Below are 17,158 nucleotides of genomic sequence, written 5' to 3'. Positions count from 1 at the left end.
GGGGAGAGGAATACTGTGTAGGTGAAAAGGCTTAAAGATAGATTGCTTGCTTTATCAGGGTTGGAACCCCTGGGTGCATGAACCAGGACCAAATAACAGGCTTCCTTTACTTAATAACTAAAGGTGAAAATGTTAGCGCCTGTCTATTCCTCCATTTTAAGTCAGAAGTTGGGGATATCCAGATTTTCTGCACCATATGAAACAGAAATAGTTTCCCATAAGTGTCTGACAGATTTTATCAGTAACAGGCATGCTGCCAACACATACATTCTTGGTATTGTTAGATTGCATTGTTATGCACAGAAAAAGGTAAACACATACAAGTAAATTTAGACACCTTCAGAAATAGGTATCTTGTTGTCAGGTGTATTATATTGAAAATAATTTCACACATCTTTCTTCAGTTTTCACCATCTGAGTTTTGGAAATGGTGAGACATGGTTTAAGAGCAAGATGGACTCATTTCAATGTATAAATCAAGATTCAGAGCAATTTCATTTAGAAGCTGAACTGGTCAAACTGTTTCCAACAACATCATTTGTATGTGACTTTTCAATAATTCCTGTTGCGTGGCTTACTGTCACAGATGGAGCAAATAAAATGATGTTTTCAAACTACAATCTACACCAGACCACAATTGTACATTCTTTCTGTGCCAATAAAAATGCAATCAAAGCAAAGTGATACTAAATACTTGATTTGTCTTTATTTCAGTATGTAAAGTGTAACAATGCCACTGCTGATCTGTATGTTTGTATGCTCCTGATATGGGTGTGTGTGTGCATGTGTTTCTATGTCTGTGTGTGGGTATATTAGCCAATATGATTAACATGGTGTGCCATCAATAAAGTGATATTGTATAAAGCATACTCGTAATAATGGGGAATAAAATGTTTTTAAAAACCACTCAAGCACTGAGGCACTTGTGCTCAGGCCAGGCTGTGTTCCTGCATGACTGGGCAATCAGGCTGCTAGAACTCAACACTAATGTCGTTCCAACTCCGGATAACTCCAAACATCTGAACAGACTGTGTCAGTTTAAAAAACGGCTGGAATTCATGTAAAACCCAACACACAGCTTGAAGAGCTGCACCATTTTCTTTTACTTCATTTAAGTAACATGGGGCTCACCGGAAGTGAGAAATCAATTATATCGTCAAACTACGTGGGAGATCTCCACCAGTCCTCCTCCTTTGGAGAGCAGAAAAATAGTCTCTCTCTCTCTTACTCTGTGGATTTAGCTGCCAAGTGTCATGGCATGCATCTGTTTGGCAATGTCATACACATAGGTGATATCAGGCCTCTTCTCTGGATCAGGGTTGATGCACATATCTACTAACTTCCTCAGCTGGAATAGAATGGAGAGAGGGAGGGAGAGAAAAGAAAAAAAGAGAGAAAAAAAGATCAGCATTGACATTGCATTAACTACAGCAAATTATACTCACACACCTACAAAAAACACACAAAATACTTTCCTAAAATCAGCTTGCTACTGAGGAGACTTAAAATAATGTTTGGTGGAACTTGATATGCTATGCACCAGTGTATAAATCGTACCATGATTTTTGAAAGACACCAGTTATAAAAAGAAAAAAATGTGTACTTCTGTGTTGTCACTCAAGGGATGTGTCCATGAAATGTTGTGTGCTGTGGATTACTACCCAGTGCATAGCTACAACTTATTGCAGTTCACAGATGCCTGGGGAAAAAAATCACATCACAAAGAACATAACAAATATTCTCCTAAAATGTGTTTCTCCTAGTTATATATCAGGTGAGCTACTGGCACTTCACACACTGAGCTGTCTATTTCTACACAGGTCCAGGTCCTCTGTGTTCCACAGGTCACGTGGCCCTTTTCCATTTGGATGCTGTTTCGCTACCAACTTGGAATTCTCGGAAGCTGGGTAGGGTTTCACGGAAATTTATAACATTGTATTTTTAAACTACACTATATTTTTCATATGTATGATTTTTGTTTCAAGGTGATAATGCATGCCACTATATTATTTGCTTTCTTTGGGGAGACTTTGGACCATAAATCTGAGTAATAACAAGGAAATTACCCTGTACATGAGTAAATCGGCACCACCGTGCCTCCTGCCCCCCACCTTTCTCGTGCATCCCCCGCACCCCTTTTACAAGTCACACTTAAACGTGACTGAGAGCCTGACTGGAGCATCGCTGCAGGTAGACCGGCTTAAAACCCACTACTGCTGGCATCATCATTAAAATCCCGCGCAGGGTCGCCATGGCAACCGCCTGCCGAGGCTTCGCCGCTGCGCACGGCTTCTCCTAATCAGCTGGCATGTGAAATGCAAATGCAGGCAAGCCTGAAAATTAGTCAAGAAGAATAGGGGATGAAGATGCAGATATGTGAAATATTCATGCGCTTCACGGACAGGGGAAGACTGGGCGGGGTGGGGTTGGGGGGGGGGGGGGGGGGGGGGATACGGGGAGATGGTAAATGACACAACAAAGATCAGCATCTGACATTTTTTGCCATCCTTCAGAGACAATGTTTACACCCAGACTGCGGCTGCGGGCCTCACAAACAGAGGGGGTATACTGGAAACCTTCTGGTGAGGTGCTGGAGAAGGATGCCACGTTAACAAAAGGAAGCATGATTAGCTTTTTAAAGGCGTATGATTGGAACTGTCCCATTATCATCGGGTTAGTAGGCCTTTTTTCAGAGGGTGTTTCATGTTTCAGAGGATTGCTTGTACATTCCCAAATGACTAATGTATAAATGCAGCCCCTGTGATAAGCACATACCATTTAGTTTTGCCTGCACTGAGCCATAATTTGGCTATAAATGTCTGACTTTACTCTAAATGTAAAAAAGAAAAAAATAGTTATATATTGCAGAGTGGCATTTTTAAATTCCAAGTGAAGCTTTCCACACTAACTGTGATAGTGACTGGGTACACCACACATGCTGCACAGCAGTAGCCCAAATAGATGGTTGGGAGCCACATTAGTCCCACCATTTGCTTTATGGCTCATGCAGTGTCCAGACACATATGCAGGCACTTAATGATGATCATGAGCTTTTTCTTCAGGTTTTTTTTTTAATAAATGTTACACAACTCATTCCTTAGGACATGATAACTCCATCTTGGTGTTATATGTGAAGTATGCCCGAATCATCACGACTCATCTTTCTGAAGAGCCACCTTGCTCCATGTCAACATGAAGAAGTAACAGGGTTGGTATCAAGAGATGCAAATGCCCTTGCCAAAATAAACACGTAAGAATTAATGTCTGTGTTACAACGCTTCAAATTTCAAGCGTGTGGACTTTGAGTTACACTAACACACATTACAATCAGGTTTCTGCAGAACTGAGGAAGCTGGGACTCATGTACCATGGGATTTTTGAAATCTGTGAATGGTGCGCTGCATCACCACCTTACAACTCTGCAAAGCTTTCTAAGCCATACAGCAGACCACTAGCAACTGACACTGCCCTACAACAAAATGCAGATACCATAACTCCATGACACACAAAGTCACTGTTTATATGAAGCTACTTGTCTGTTTTCTCCAACTTTTCATGTCTCCACTGTGATAGTCATCTGTGTAAGGATTAACTGAAGCACAATTACCTAAATGGCTGTATTTATCCTCACATCCACATCCTCATATCCAAAAATCCACACAGGAGTGTTTTTTTTTTACAAAGCAATAAAACTAATCTGGATTTTTTGTGGCTCGATACACAACTGCATCACAGTCAAAGTCTATATAAAACCCTATATAAAACCCAGAATGCATTTCGCCCTTTACCTCTTTTTGGCTTGAAGAGCCAACAGAGCTCATATATTCATATTTTCAAGGCACTACACTGTGAAATATGGCCATTGACATTGACCCATTTTAGTGATAATTATGAATGTTATATGATACACAACTTTCACTAACTCTTTATAGGTAACTCGTCAGTAAACTTGTAAATTTAAGTTATTTACAAACTGTTTCTACACTGAACGAAATTGATGCCATTGGCCAAATAAAAACTAACTCTTTGAGTTTGAGGCTTTGAGTTACATTTTCCATTATATAGTACAGACCTGTAGGCAGTTTTGTGTGATAGAACATGGTAGTCACATGGTATAGAGGTCATAAGGAAGTGCTGTCTGGCCTCATACTCATCGTTTGAAGCTACATTTCTACTTATATTTTAAAATTTGTGTTAGACGGTTTTGTTGAAAATTCTCTACTGGCCTGCAGCTTCACTTCTAAAGTGGCTCACAGTGGAAAGTAATCCGGGACCTCTGCTAAGCAACTTCAGAGACGCGCACTTTAAAAATGTATGATACAACTATTTTTGGCAACTGGAGGCTGGCATTATACTGAATGTGACCCAGGTCCCTGTGAAGCTTTACTAAATGGAGTGAAAACACAACAGAATTGCAAGCAAGCTGACAATTTAACCTTTGCCATATGACTAGCAAACCATGTATGACAGACATACATTGCCTTCTGCCTACATGCACTAAACACTTTCAACTGAGCATTCAAAGAATGTTTCTGGCAAACCCCTGCGTTAAGTACTGCTCTAATTTGGTGAGTGTATTTTTATGTTAAAATACAGCGGAATGTCTCACACACAAAAGAATCCATCCACGACTTTCTACTGTAAGGAAGTGTGTCAGTTTCAAGGCCACACAGACATGAATAAATGAGCACAGAGGAAAACAAAACACCAGATATAGTGGGGTCATTTATAACTTCATATTGTTTGTTTCTAGTCATGTCTATGCAGTGGAAAACTACAGCCAGTGACTGAAGACAAACTGTGACCAGAGATGTGACAGTCAGCCCCCAGCAATGGTCAGAGGCTTAACTCAGTAATTTAAAGAGAAATTTTATGGACCCCATTTATTAAAAACTGCTCTGTGATGACATGATAAATATATTCAAATTCTGCCATCATAAATGGCTGCTTCATCCAATTTAACATCTTTGAGGTTATGTGGGGGCAGAGTGGACCTAACATTATGGAAATCAATCATGTGGGCAGGCAGTACAAGAGCAATTTGGTAGAGAGGACCAGTGTGCTTAAGGTAGTGACCAGCCGCTCAGAAAGGCCTGTTGTATATGGATCTGCTGGCTGGCCTTACCACTCATCTGAGGATTACAGGCCGAGGGAAGCAAATGTCAAACAGTACCTCTTCAGAGTAGTGATCGGATGGGAGAGGTGGGTAGTCGCACTGCTCGATCTTCTTACACAGTGAGTACAGGTTCATTTTGTCTCCGTAGAAGGGGCTCTGGAGAGCAGCCATCTATAAACAGAGAAGAAGAAACACACGTAACAGGAAAGTCAATATTAACAGCATGTGGCGTTAGCAGTGGAGGCAACGGCTAACTGCAACTGGATTCAGTTACTACAGGCTTTGATTACAACTGAGAGTGAATAAAAGCAAGACGCCACCAAGTCTTCCCCATTGTATAAAACCAAACAAAATGTTTGTCTGCTCTCTAAAATCTGCCGAGGCTCGACACATACAGAAGAGTGAAGGGAATGAGAAGTTATCTGGGAACGGAATATACACACGGCCTGTTTGTCAGTGCATTTGCTCATGCTCTGGCAAAAAGCCTCCATCCTGATCCGGGGCTTAGCTCGCTTGCAGCCCGTGCTGAATCACAGCAAGCCTGACAGGCCCCTTACCTGGAGTCAGCTTAAACCATGTGTTCAAAGAGGAGCTTTGCCAAAGACAGCTTTGAGTATCTCCAGTTTTGTTCACACCTTAATCATAATGTTGTTTACTATACTCTACACTAGCGATCAAAAAAATAAGATAGACAAAACCTTACTAAAACCTGCTGAAACATTTTGTGAGCTCTTCCCTGGCAACAGTGACTGCCAGAAGAATGTATTCAGCACAATATACTTTCCTAAGACACAACATTGGGCTTTTTGGATTCCCCCCCCCCGCCCACATTTAAAATTTGCAAATGGGAAAAGCAAACAACAATTATACCTGTACTGAAAAGTACTCAAAAACACTTGTAAAACTAGAGCGATGTAGTGTCTCACTTCCCAGAGCCTGAGATGCAGTCTTGTCTCATTGATTTTCCTTTAAGGTGTGGACATTCAATGTTTTCTCATGCATCAGGTGACTTTCACGCAGAATGCGTGAAGGCATTGGCATGCAGAGGAAAGTCTCATGAACCATTTGAGTAAACGCCAGTGAAACATGCATTAACAGAGGCAGGCATTATGCCAGATGTCAGTTTCATTCCAGATGTTCCTCTTTCGCACACCATCTTTGTAATTTGTCAGTGTTAAATGAAGTGGCTGAAGTTCCCTAGCAACCCAGTCAATCAGTAACGCTGAAATCCAAAAACCATACGTTCACCAACTGATAACATGTGTCCACGCATTAGAGATTGGAATAATGAAATTATGCCTTGTTTGGTACTGACTGCCCATTTAAAATAATGGGAAGACATCTTGTTATGATGACAATAAAGGTGACAATAATAATAATGGATTACATTTACATAGTGCCTTTCAGCATGTCAGGTTTTTCCAATGGCTTTACAGAAGGGGGAGATTCGCCTCCACCACCACTAAGAGTGTGTTTGAACTAATGGAGGGAGAGGCTGTTGCCTATTCCAATTCATGATGTCCAATTTCACCTTAATACAAAAGTGTGTGCTTCCACTACAGTAACAAAAAAAGCCCCAAATGGAAACTTAAGGCTCAGGTTACTCATTGAAGACCGCATAGCTACAAAGTGCAGTACATAACTATGCTGATATCCTATGCCCATATAACTAATATTTAAGGAAAAAGACAAGGCAGCACAGTATAGAGGTGAGGGAGAAGAGACACAAGTGTTCAGTGAGATTTCTGCCTTACCACGGTTTTGACCGCAGTGATCACAGTACTTGTGGATATATTCAATCTTCATCAAACTACAGCTGACTGATTGTGCAAGCTGTGGAACTGACAACATAGCCGCCTTCAACCCTGTCTGGTGAGATGTCTGTCTCGTTGAAAGCCAGTAGATGCTAGAATCATCTTCTCCTTCCCTAAGGGCTAATTCTTAAGACAAAACAGGGTCTGTGACCAATACAGAGAGGAAGGGCAGTGCTTCCCCTATGCATTTCCCTGTTCTGTATCAAACATTGTATCAGTAAACCAGCTGTTACTGCATGGTAATAATACACCACCAGCTACTGCTCTCTATAACCTCCATTATTGCTACTGCAGTTATTCCACAGATAGAGCATCAGCTGAGTGGGGATATAGATTACAAAAACTTGTTTAAATCACTATATTAACCCAAGCTCCAACAAGTGCTGTGTTTGTAAATTATGCTATACATAGATGGTACCCCTGGAATATGAAGTTAGTCTATCAATGACCTCACTTCCCAGCATCTAAGAAAAATATACAAAGGTAACGGATAATTTTTTTTTTTTTTTTTTGAGGTTGGCTTTAACCAAAGACAATCAAGGTTTTTCAAAATTGATGTTAATTAAGCGCTCACTATGCAAAATCAGAACTTGAGCAACAAATCTGAAATGTGAAAACCGGACCAAAACAGCAAACTCACATTATCAGTCCCAATAAGTAATACTAATGGACACATCTGATAAAATATTCCGGCCAGCACTGAAATGTGCTCTGTGATGTGCTGCGCAAACAGCCTCCATAGTCATCAGCAGCATCATTAAAATGTGCGGGTACTGCTCAATGTCAACGTGATGAAGCTGAGGGAAAATGCGGCATTAATTTAATGTCAGCTCGCAATGCCTTTCTTGGGGAATGCGGAATGCAGATCCCAATTAGCTGCATGCATCTGGCCTAAGACGCTTGTCACAATGGTGCCGTCTTATGCTGATGGGACAAAAAAGGGGGACAGAACGAGAAAATACTATAGATGTCACCCGTCTGGGGACGACAAGAACAAAGCTTTCAAGCATTTCAAAAAAATGATGGTGACACATCGCTGTCTGTATTCAAATGATCATTTTAGCCATCAAGACACTACTAGCACTATTCGGTGGGGGGCGGGGGGGTCATTACGTATGCCATTTTAGCGGGTTAATTATTACGAAGCAGACAAGATGCGAGGCAAAAACAAGTGCGATATACCCCACACAGTCCTGCCTTGGAGCAGCCTCTTCAAAAGAGAAGAGAGCACCGTATTCAAAAGCCTTCTGACACAGAACCCATGCAAAGTCCTCAGATAATTGCACTGAATGTATGGAACAACCTCAATTATAGGAATAATTGTTTTTGGGCGCATACAAAATAAGGCGTTCTGTTATAAATAAATAAACGTCCATTAACATCCGAATACGGGAGGACTGTTTGTTAGTCGGTGAGAGTTAAGACTCTCACCAGCAGCATGCAAACACACATTCACACACAGACACACACACACACACACACACACACTCAAACCCAAGAACTCAATTAAAATGAACAGGGGGGAGGACCGCGAAGCGAGGCGAGCAGCCTGTGTGTCAGAGCGAGACGGAGTGGCGGCCTTGTTGTCAGGGCTCGGTCCGGGAGCGGCGGAGCCCCTGGAGCGGATCAGTGTTTCTCAGCGGCTGGCCTGGAGTCAGTCACCCTGCTCTACGTCTGCTAATAATGCTGATTCCGGAAGGAGCGCAGGGCAAGGAGCGGGCCAGCACCCACCACATCCCCCCCCCCCCCCCCCCCCCCACCTCACCCCTCCTAGTGCTGTTCACCAGGCCTCACAGGGAACGGAACAGCCTGAAATCTCAGCTGAGAGCACCACGCTGTCCCCAGCACCCCCCTCCCACCCTCAAACCCCCTGCTTTAGGTGCACTCTGTCCCAGCACAACTCCAGCGGGGGTCTGTCTTTAAGAGAAAGCATATTTGGAAGCATGCGGCAAGCTGAGGGAGAAGCACATCATTTGCCGATCCGTACGTGGGAGACGGGAAGACTCCCATTAGGACAATGTGCTTGCCACTTCATTCTGGGCGGCTTCTTTAAATAAAACAGGCATGGGTAACAGCTTGCTTTAAAAGGCATCTCAGGAATTATTATACAGCCTTGTCAAACCTACAAAAAAAAAATTCCTCCCCGTTCCCAACTCAGAGCTCATAATGAAATGCCAATCAGGGCGGCTGTACTGAGCAGGAACAGTGTAGGCTTTACCGGGTGGATAAATAAGTAAATGGAGAAAGAGAGAGAGAGAATACATAGCTATAACGTGCCTCTGAGAATGCTTTGTTGGACACAAATCGAATTGATTACAGATAAACCACAGATATTGTCACATTAAAGGAAAAAGAGAAAGCGGAGATGACGGCACCTCGGTGTGATCTTTCCTGACAGATTTAACTCTCTTTCGCAGAATCCTGGACATTTTCATTATTCCCCGATCAGTTACTGAGCTGCCGCTGGGTGTGACAGTAATTGTGTGTGTGAGGGATGCATTAGAGTCATTGCGCCTGACAGCGGAGGAGACAGACACTCATCACACTGTAAGAAAATGAAGACGGGAGGAAGCACAGCAGGCCTACAGGAATCCTGGCCAGAGAGGACCGGTATTATCCCCATTCTGGGAAGGAAACACAGCAACGATTTCTAAAATGATTTATAAAGCATATTTCTGCCTTGCAAGTTGAAATCTTGGTATTTACAGCAACATCTGGCTATGTTCAAACTTTCTCGTCTTCTTGCACATAGTTATTCAGAATAATTACAGTACACAGAACCACATACATACTTTAGCAAAATGTAAATATATCTGGTGTGTGGAAGCGTGTGTGTGTGTTCCCGCACTCGCAAGTACGGGGGTGGTGGCAGCGGGGGGGGGGGGGGGGGGGGGGGGGGGTTAAGCCGTGTATTTTCAGAAAGAGAGAGCTGCACGCACCCAGCAAAGGGTTAAACAAGGACCATTGTATTTTCATGCATCTTCTGTTTTGACAGATGAAAAATGTCAACTGTCCTGTTTTTATTTTGGAGTTTTTGCACTATTCATCTGGTTCATTAGTGCCTGGCGCTCCTGCCCCTGACAGCTGCTCGCCCTCCGCTCCCAGCAGCTGAATTTTTCAGGCTAATTTGATCCTCCACGCCGAGGCGATGGGCGAAATGATTGACTTGCTCCCTGACCTCTGGGGCCTGACTCCCCCCTCATTAATATTCCGGGGGCGTCCCCTGCAGCGGGAGCCTGCTGTCTGTGCGCGGGGCCGGCGGTGCCACGCTCTCCTCTGCAACGTACGCCACCAACCTACAACCCCGCGCCTGGCAACCACTGCTCCCGACAACGCAGCCCGCGTGTAGCTCCGGCTCTGCCCGTGTAAAGGTCCCGCGCAGCAGAAAGGAGGCTGCCATTAACTTAATTAATATTGATCTTTTCTCCTTTTTTTGTTGCTCTCTTCGCATGCCAATTAAAAAAAAAAAAAAAAAAAAAGCTGCTCGCCTCCAACTCCTATCCTTTCCTCTCCAGTGAACACAGGTCATTATCATGTGCAAAGAAGAAATTCAAATACTTATGTGAAAAACCATCATTATTTTATCCTGCATGCCTTCATGTTACACTTTAATGATATATTAATCAAGGAGAAGACTCCAGCGCAAGAGGGACCACAATTAAAAATACATCCCAATTCTGCGACTTAAGTCTCTGTTTGAGGACACGCACACAAAAAGGGACCGGCTTGTGAGGATACTTGAAGTACTTGGATTGTTATGAAGTTCAAACTTTTATGCTCTGGAGAAAGAAAAAGGGGGCAAAGCCAAGTGGGAAGTGGGGGAAAACTCCAAGACATATTAAGGGAACAATGGAAATTGTTAGCAATATGTTATGTTCATAAATTTCCTCCATAAATGCAGCATCTTTGATATTGTGCATCATTAGTCAAACCCTACAAAGCAGTCTAACAGAGTACAGAACCTTCCACAAAGATTGTAGCATTATCTCATTGAATTTGCATTATCTTAGAGAATATGTACTCTGTAGCTGTTGATGCAGAACAAAAATGTTTCTACAAGCTACCAAATTCAATCCCCAAAAGCACTGCATGTAAAAAAAGTCGAAGGGTTTGAATGTGATGTGTGAATTTAGTATGAGCAGTGAATGAAGCAGAGGTGTACTGCCATTTGCTAGAGCACATCTCCAACACACTGTTAATAATGCGTAGCATAGGACAGGGAGACAACAGGCAGATCACTTTACAATTCAATAGTTTAGCAGGTGCTGCAGGACATTGATGATGCCACGCAGACATAATTCATTTTTAAAATTAGAATTCTGACTTTACATGCTGTGAACACTGGTTGCAATAAAGCAGCTGCCAAACTCTTACAGGTCTATGAAGAGAACATAAAGCTACAAGAACCACCCTTAGATTTCTGCTGCTGGATTATGAGAATAAGCAAGCAAAGCAAACGGAGTGGAACTTCAGAAAAACATTGCATAAAAGTGAGTACAGAATGCTCCATTAACGTTGAGAGGAAAACTCGTCCACTGAAAACATGTGGCTGTAAAAAAGAGAGCATGACCACATACGCCTGTTCATTTTAATTGAGAACTTTTACGTGGAATCCGGGTTCTTCTTTGGGATGGAGGAAAAACCTGCGAGTGCTGGAAGGGGATGTCATGATTTACAACAATGTAAACCCAAACATCCACCGCCCCCCCCCAAATGCAGCTATTAGAATGACTTTAAAGGGACATCAAAGACCATAATATCCTTATGAATGGAAATGCATGAATCTGCTCACCGCCTGTCTTTAATATAGGCTGTAGACAGAGAGCTATGAGAAGAGGTCTCGTGAACTGCACATCACACTGGCTGCCATCTGGCCACTGCGTCATGACCCTTTGTGTCAGGGGTAATAAAACCAACACTTTTGGGAGTGAAAACACTTTGTGCTGCAGAAGAGCTGGCTATTACTACCTACTTGCATTTATAAATACCAGTGTTTTGAACTCCTAACTCACCAGTGTCCATTACTAAAAATTAAGAAGAGAGATACTAATGATTAAAAACATTCATTATTTCTGAGAATTTTTAAATCTCAATGAGCACCTTACATTATATCACTAGACCCAATTCACTGCACACAGCACGCTGAGGAGCAGGATGCTCTTTTGTATAACAGCTTCTAAAAACAAGATGTGAATCTCCAGATCTCCAAGATAACATTACATTACCTGCAATTAGCAGACGCTCTTATCGAGAGTGACTTCCATCACAACACAGTGTATGCAGTCAGTTTAAACGAGCAACAGTGTCAGACCAGGCTCACACCACTCCCAGAGCAGCGAGTGTGAACATAATGGATTTCCAAGATTTTGAAGGTATACTGATTCAGAACAATCAAATTATTAGTGCTGAAACAAACACAGAACCTGAAACAAGCAAACAAAAAATGTGACTATGTGAGAGGATGCTATGGTGCAAGGGTCTCTCTTGTGTTAAAAAATTACATTGTGTCTTCAGGAAAAAGTGACCACTCCCTAATCAGGTATGAAGGCTACTATTTTCTGTTTTACTATCAAGATCCCGGGGGGGGGGGGGGGGGGGGGGCAGCAATGGAAGCAATCCTCTGGAGAGAAAGACAAAGGCTGAAAGAATAAGACAGTAAGAAAGAGAGACAGAGCAAGAGAGCTCCTGGATTACCAGGAGAAAAAAAAAAACACAGGTAACCTTCACCTTTGCTCATTTTACCCCATAACCCCCACCACCACCACCACCTGAAAACCCCACGGTTCAGTTTCACTGGAGCTCCCCACGTTGAAATAAAGCTGTTTGGAGCCAAGACGCCTCACCATATTAACCCCCACTCCCCTTCTTTTGAGATGAGAGGGGGTCAATAATGTAAATGTGAGGTGTTGAAAGGCAGAGGATGAGTAACAGGCAGTCGGATCCTGCAGTATTGACTGAAGTGTGAAGAGGAAGAGGCAGTCTGCGCACTGAAGCCGCCGCAGGGGATAAAGCCGACATGTACAACCTCCTGTTATCATGCGCCAGAAGACACCGGGGTCAGACCAACTAATTAAGTTTAACTGAGGGGCCTCCATCAAACAGAATAAAAGATGCAGATACAAGGACACAATGTACGAGTATTGATATTGCTGAGGCCTTACGACCCCTCCATCCCCCAAATGGATCCGCTGAAATGCTCGTGCACTCCGATTCTCAAGAAGCAGCACTTTTGCAGGCAAGTTAACATTTACAGAAATGAAATCAATTCATAAATCGTGAATTAGACAAAATGATGCAAATTGATTCCAGGCAACGACACAGCATTTGGAAAAGGGGAAATACTTGTCATCTGTATGGACACAGAGAGGGAAAGCATCTAATTTACAGGATCTCTATCCTAGACCTCTATCATGTTCACATTAATGCCATGCAAATCTCTCTTTTTAACAAGTAGGAACATTGACTTGCTTTACATTAGTTCATGTTCAACGAGCCATAGTGAGAGGTCTGAAATCAAGATTAAACTTCACTTCCATCAGTCGCCACTTGAAATGAATCCAGGGCTGCTGGCAGGTCACATGACCTGCCAGACCCGGCCCCATCCCTCCACAGCTAAAAGGTGATTCTGAGTGTTAATTCACGGAAGACGTTCTGCTCATTTCCACAGACCTCAGAGATCACACAACCAGTCCCCGTTTATCTCCCAAACACATTTGCCCGACCTGTGCCCACTGCCGGACCAGTGCATTGTGGGAGACTAATTAGCACTGAGAACTATAGTCTCTGAGCAGCAATGAACTCGGATCATTGTTTTTCAGCCTGAGGCACTTTGGGAGGTGTAGTTACTGGTGAGATGCCCAAAAAGAAAAGAAGTTCACTCTGGGGAATTTAAAGGAAAGTGGGTGCTGGACTAACAATGTGTCTATTTTTGTGCTTGTTTTTGTGCTGATAGCTGGTGATCAGCTTTCCACGGGGGATTTGAATTGAGTTGAACATTGTGATATTACACAGCATGTTAGTCTTACTTCAATTACCTGAGCAGGGGAAGAAGAAACACAGCCCGACAAAAGCTCTGATTCTTCAAAGGGCACATGCATGTTCCACGAGTATCACAGTTCAATACCTTAAGTTTGAAGGTCGGGTGCCCCAAAAGAGTAATTCGTTTCAGTGAGTAAAATGTTAGACGGGTCAGCATCACACTGGGTTTAAATGCGCTTCTTCCCAGACTACAGATTATACTCCTTGCCAAAATACTGATAAGACATTGTTTTTCCTAGAAAGAAAATAGTTTACCTTCTTCGATTTCAAATTCACTTCTCGTTATAACCAAAAGGAAAACAGTAATCCTTTTCTTCCTTCCAAGTTAGATTTTACTGTGCTCTGGTAAGGTGCAACGTGAAATATATCATTTCTCAAATATCAAATATCATTTCTCACCAAAACTATGCCAGTTATCTGAAACACATGTAAATGTCAATTTAATTATCCTGCAACCTTCAAATATACTACAGGTTTCTCATACAGAATGCTTCACAAAAAAAAAAAAAGTAAAACGACAGTGTAATTTAACAATAAAAGCTGTCACTCTGTGGGGGTAGTATTGCATGCCATAAAGGGAACAAACATCAGTGCATCAGGTTGGTGGTGTTTTTCTTTCCTTTACCTCATAGAGCAAGCAGCCTAGCGACCAGATGTCAGATTTGAAGTTATATCCGTTTTCATGTATCCTCTCGGGAGACATGTAATAAGGGGTACCCACTGGAACAGAGAGGAAAACACAAGTTAGTCAATCTCTCCGCTACCCAAGGCATTCTTGAAATGTGAAATTCATCCATGGACGCTTCATTGGAACGGCGACGAGAGGGAGAAGAGTGGGAGGCAGTGAAGCTACCCAGTCATGCATTGGTCCTCTCATGTATTTGGTGTAGATATGACTACAAAAAAAATCACCAAAGAAAAGAGGTGTGATTCTGTGGTGCATACAGAAAGTGTCATACAGTAGGTGGAATGCACTGAGGTTCTCGACCTATATGGTGGAAGACACTAATTTTGTCAGACGTCAACGAAATGTATGCAGCAAAGTAAAGAGGAGTGTCAGCACAGCTAAAGGATTAATTAATCAAGCTAACCATTATGACTTCATACCCTTTTAAAGAAGTTTGAGTGAAACTGTGTGAGGTTAACACTTGAACAAAAAAACGTGTTCTGTGAGTACCAAAGAATTTAACATTTTCTTAAACTTGTTACTCAAATTGAATGACAAAACGCCACTGCATTTAGACTGAATGCCCTCTAAGGTCTGGTTTATCTAACCAGCACAGCTTTTAGTTTCTCACACAACATTTTTCATTCATTCAGTTAGAAGAAACATAAAAATACATATATATTTTATATAAATTTTATAATAATGTATATAAATGTAATAATAATGTATGTATTTTATATAAAATAAAATACATACATTATAACACACACACACACACACACACACACATACATACATACATACATACATACACACACACATACACACTCACACAAAATTATACGTAAATACAAAAAGGACATTTACTCTTTCTACTCTAGTTTAAAGACAAAACCCATTGTGGTCGGACTGGATAGAGACTTAAACCTCTTAAACGATAACAATAAATGACTTGTCCTTTAATTCAGTAAGCAGAGAAGAATGATCATGACATTCCTGCAACAATGTCACTTTCCGGAGCAAACCCAACGAGATGCAGTGGCATATTTCTGCCACACGAAGGTGTAGCGAGCTTCAAAAAAAAAAAAAAAAAAAGTACACTGTGATCATGTCATCATTAATGACTTCAATATATCTCTCACTAATGCTACCGGAGCACTGAACAAAAGAGGAGCAATAAGGGAATGATATAAGTATTAGTGTATTCTTTCTTGGAGGAAACCTGTGAGACATAAATTCTGGAACTGACATTCAAACCTTAATAGATTTCCCCATGATTCCCATAGCATATGCACTTTCAGGGAAACACAATACACTTGATTTACAGTAAGACTGCATAAGCAAAGCAAGAGAAAGCAAGACAAGCTAAAGTCAAGGCGGCAATGTAAATTAAAATGGTGAAGGACGTACTGCTAGTTATAAACTTAAAGCATAACACTGGCCCAACTGGCATTCCAAAGCTCCACCCCAACCCCTCCTCACACACACACACACACACACACACACACACACACACACACACACACACACACACACACACACACACACACACATGCGCATGCATACGAAAAAACCTAACAACTAAATATTAAATAAGGCCTTATAATAAGATGCAAGTATGTACAATTCACCAAAAGGTGGCATGAAAGTGAAGTATGGAATGAGAGGGGAGTGGAGATTCCCCCACTTCATGGCCCAAAGAGAAGTGCTGGTAATTGGCAGTGAGTAATGGGTAGCAGGCAGCTGCATTGAAGCCACAGGGACAGGTAAAAGACTCGGGTCTGAAGGCTCCTTCTTTACCCAAAGCAAAAGTAATTCCTATCAGCGGCTGATGGAAGCCTTCAGGTACATTGGGGGGCAGGCAGGAGCCTGAAAGATTGATGATAGGAAAAACACAGACAAATGCTCACAGTTTAGCCCGGCTACAAAACCTTACATTCAATACGTGTGAAAATCTAGGTGGAGGGGGGCAAAGGAGAGAGATACACTCCAAGACAAACAGAATCAGGACAGCAGGAGCAGCACCGAACGAATCAGGAACACCATTCAGACAAATACACCTCCCATACGTGTTGACGTAGTCCTTTGTGCCAAATGATACATTGTGAGTCAACAACAAGCTTTTTTACAAGGGACTCTGGTAATACTAATGGGTGGTACAAATATCTACTTAACCACTTTCCATTAAAGGTTTCTTTGTACACATATTTAAGAAATACTTACCAGTGCCACAAGAGTGCACAAACTACTTTTTATAATGCTTTTAATTGCACCATGGAAATCTTTCAAAAACTTGACTATGAGTTTTTAAATTATGGAGTGTGACCTATAATTCAAAACTAACAATTAAGTCGCTCATCAGTTGTACAGCTAAGGAGCTATTTTTAATTGGTCATCACGCTTGCGGTTTCCGCAAAAGCTGAGGTCTCCTGGTACTGTTCAAACAACGTCCCATAACATCCATTACTAGATGATTAAAAAGAATCATCTTCCCTTATGCTAATAGTTGCATAAAAAGCCAAA

The 17,158-nt window shown here is 42.0% G+C and overlaps 1 protein-coding gene across 2 annotated transcripts in view; it reads right to left on the bottom strand.

Moving 5' to 3' along the window:
• Positions 1-395: 395 nt before the first annotated feature.
• nek7 (NIMA-related kinase 7) overlaps positions 396-17,158 on the bottom strand; it is a 57,678-nt gene continuing 40,915 nt past the window's right edge. For both annotated transcript variants that reach the window (XM_036521221.1, XM_036521222.1), the window contains 3 exons: positions 14,594-14,688; positions 5,174-5,287; positions 396-1,348 (listed from right to left, as the gene is read on the bottom strand). In XM_036521221.1, the coding sequence (XP_036377114.1) occupies positions 1,238-1,348; positions 5,174-5,287; positions 14,594-14,688 (320 nt within the window). In that variant the 3' untranslated portion in view covers positions 396-1,237. The remainder of the gene's footprint in view (positions 1,349-5,173; positions 5,288-14,593; positions 14,689-17,158) is intronic.

Source organism: Megalops cyprinoides, chromosome 2, assembly GCF_013368585.1.
Source record: "Megalops cyprinoides isolate fMegCyp1 chromosome 2, fMegCyp1.pri, whole genome shotgun sequence".
Lineage (NCBI taxonomy): Eukaryota > Metazoa > Chordata > Actinopteri > Elopiformes > Megalopidae > Megalops > Megalops cyprinoides.
This window is presented reverse-complemented; position numbering and strand designations above follow the sequence as displayed.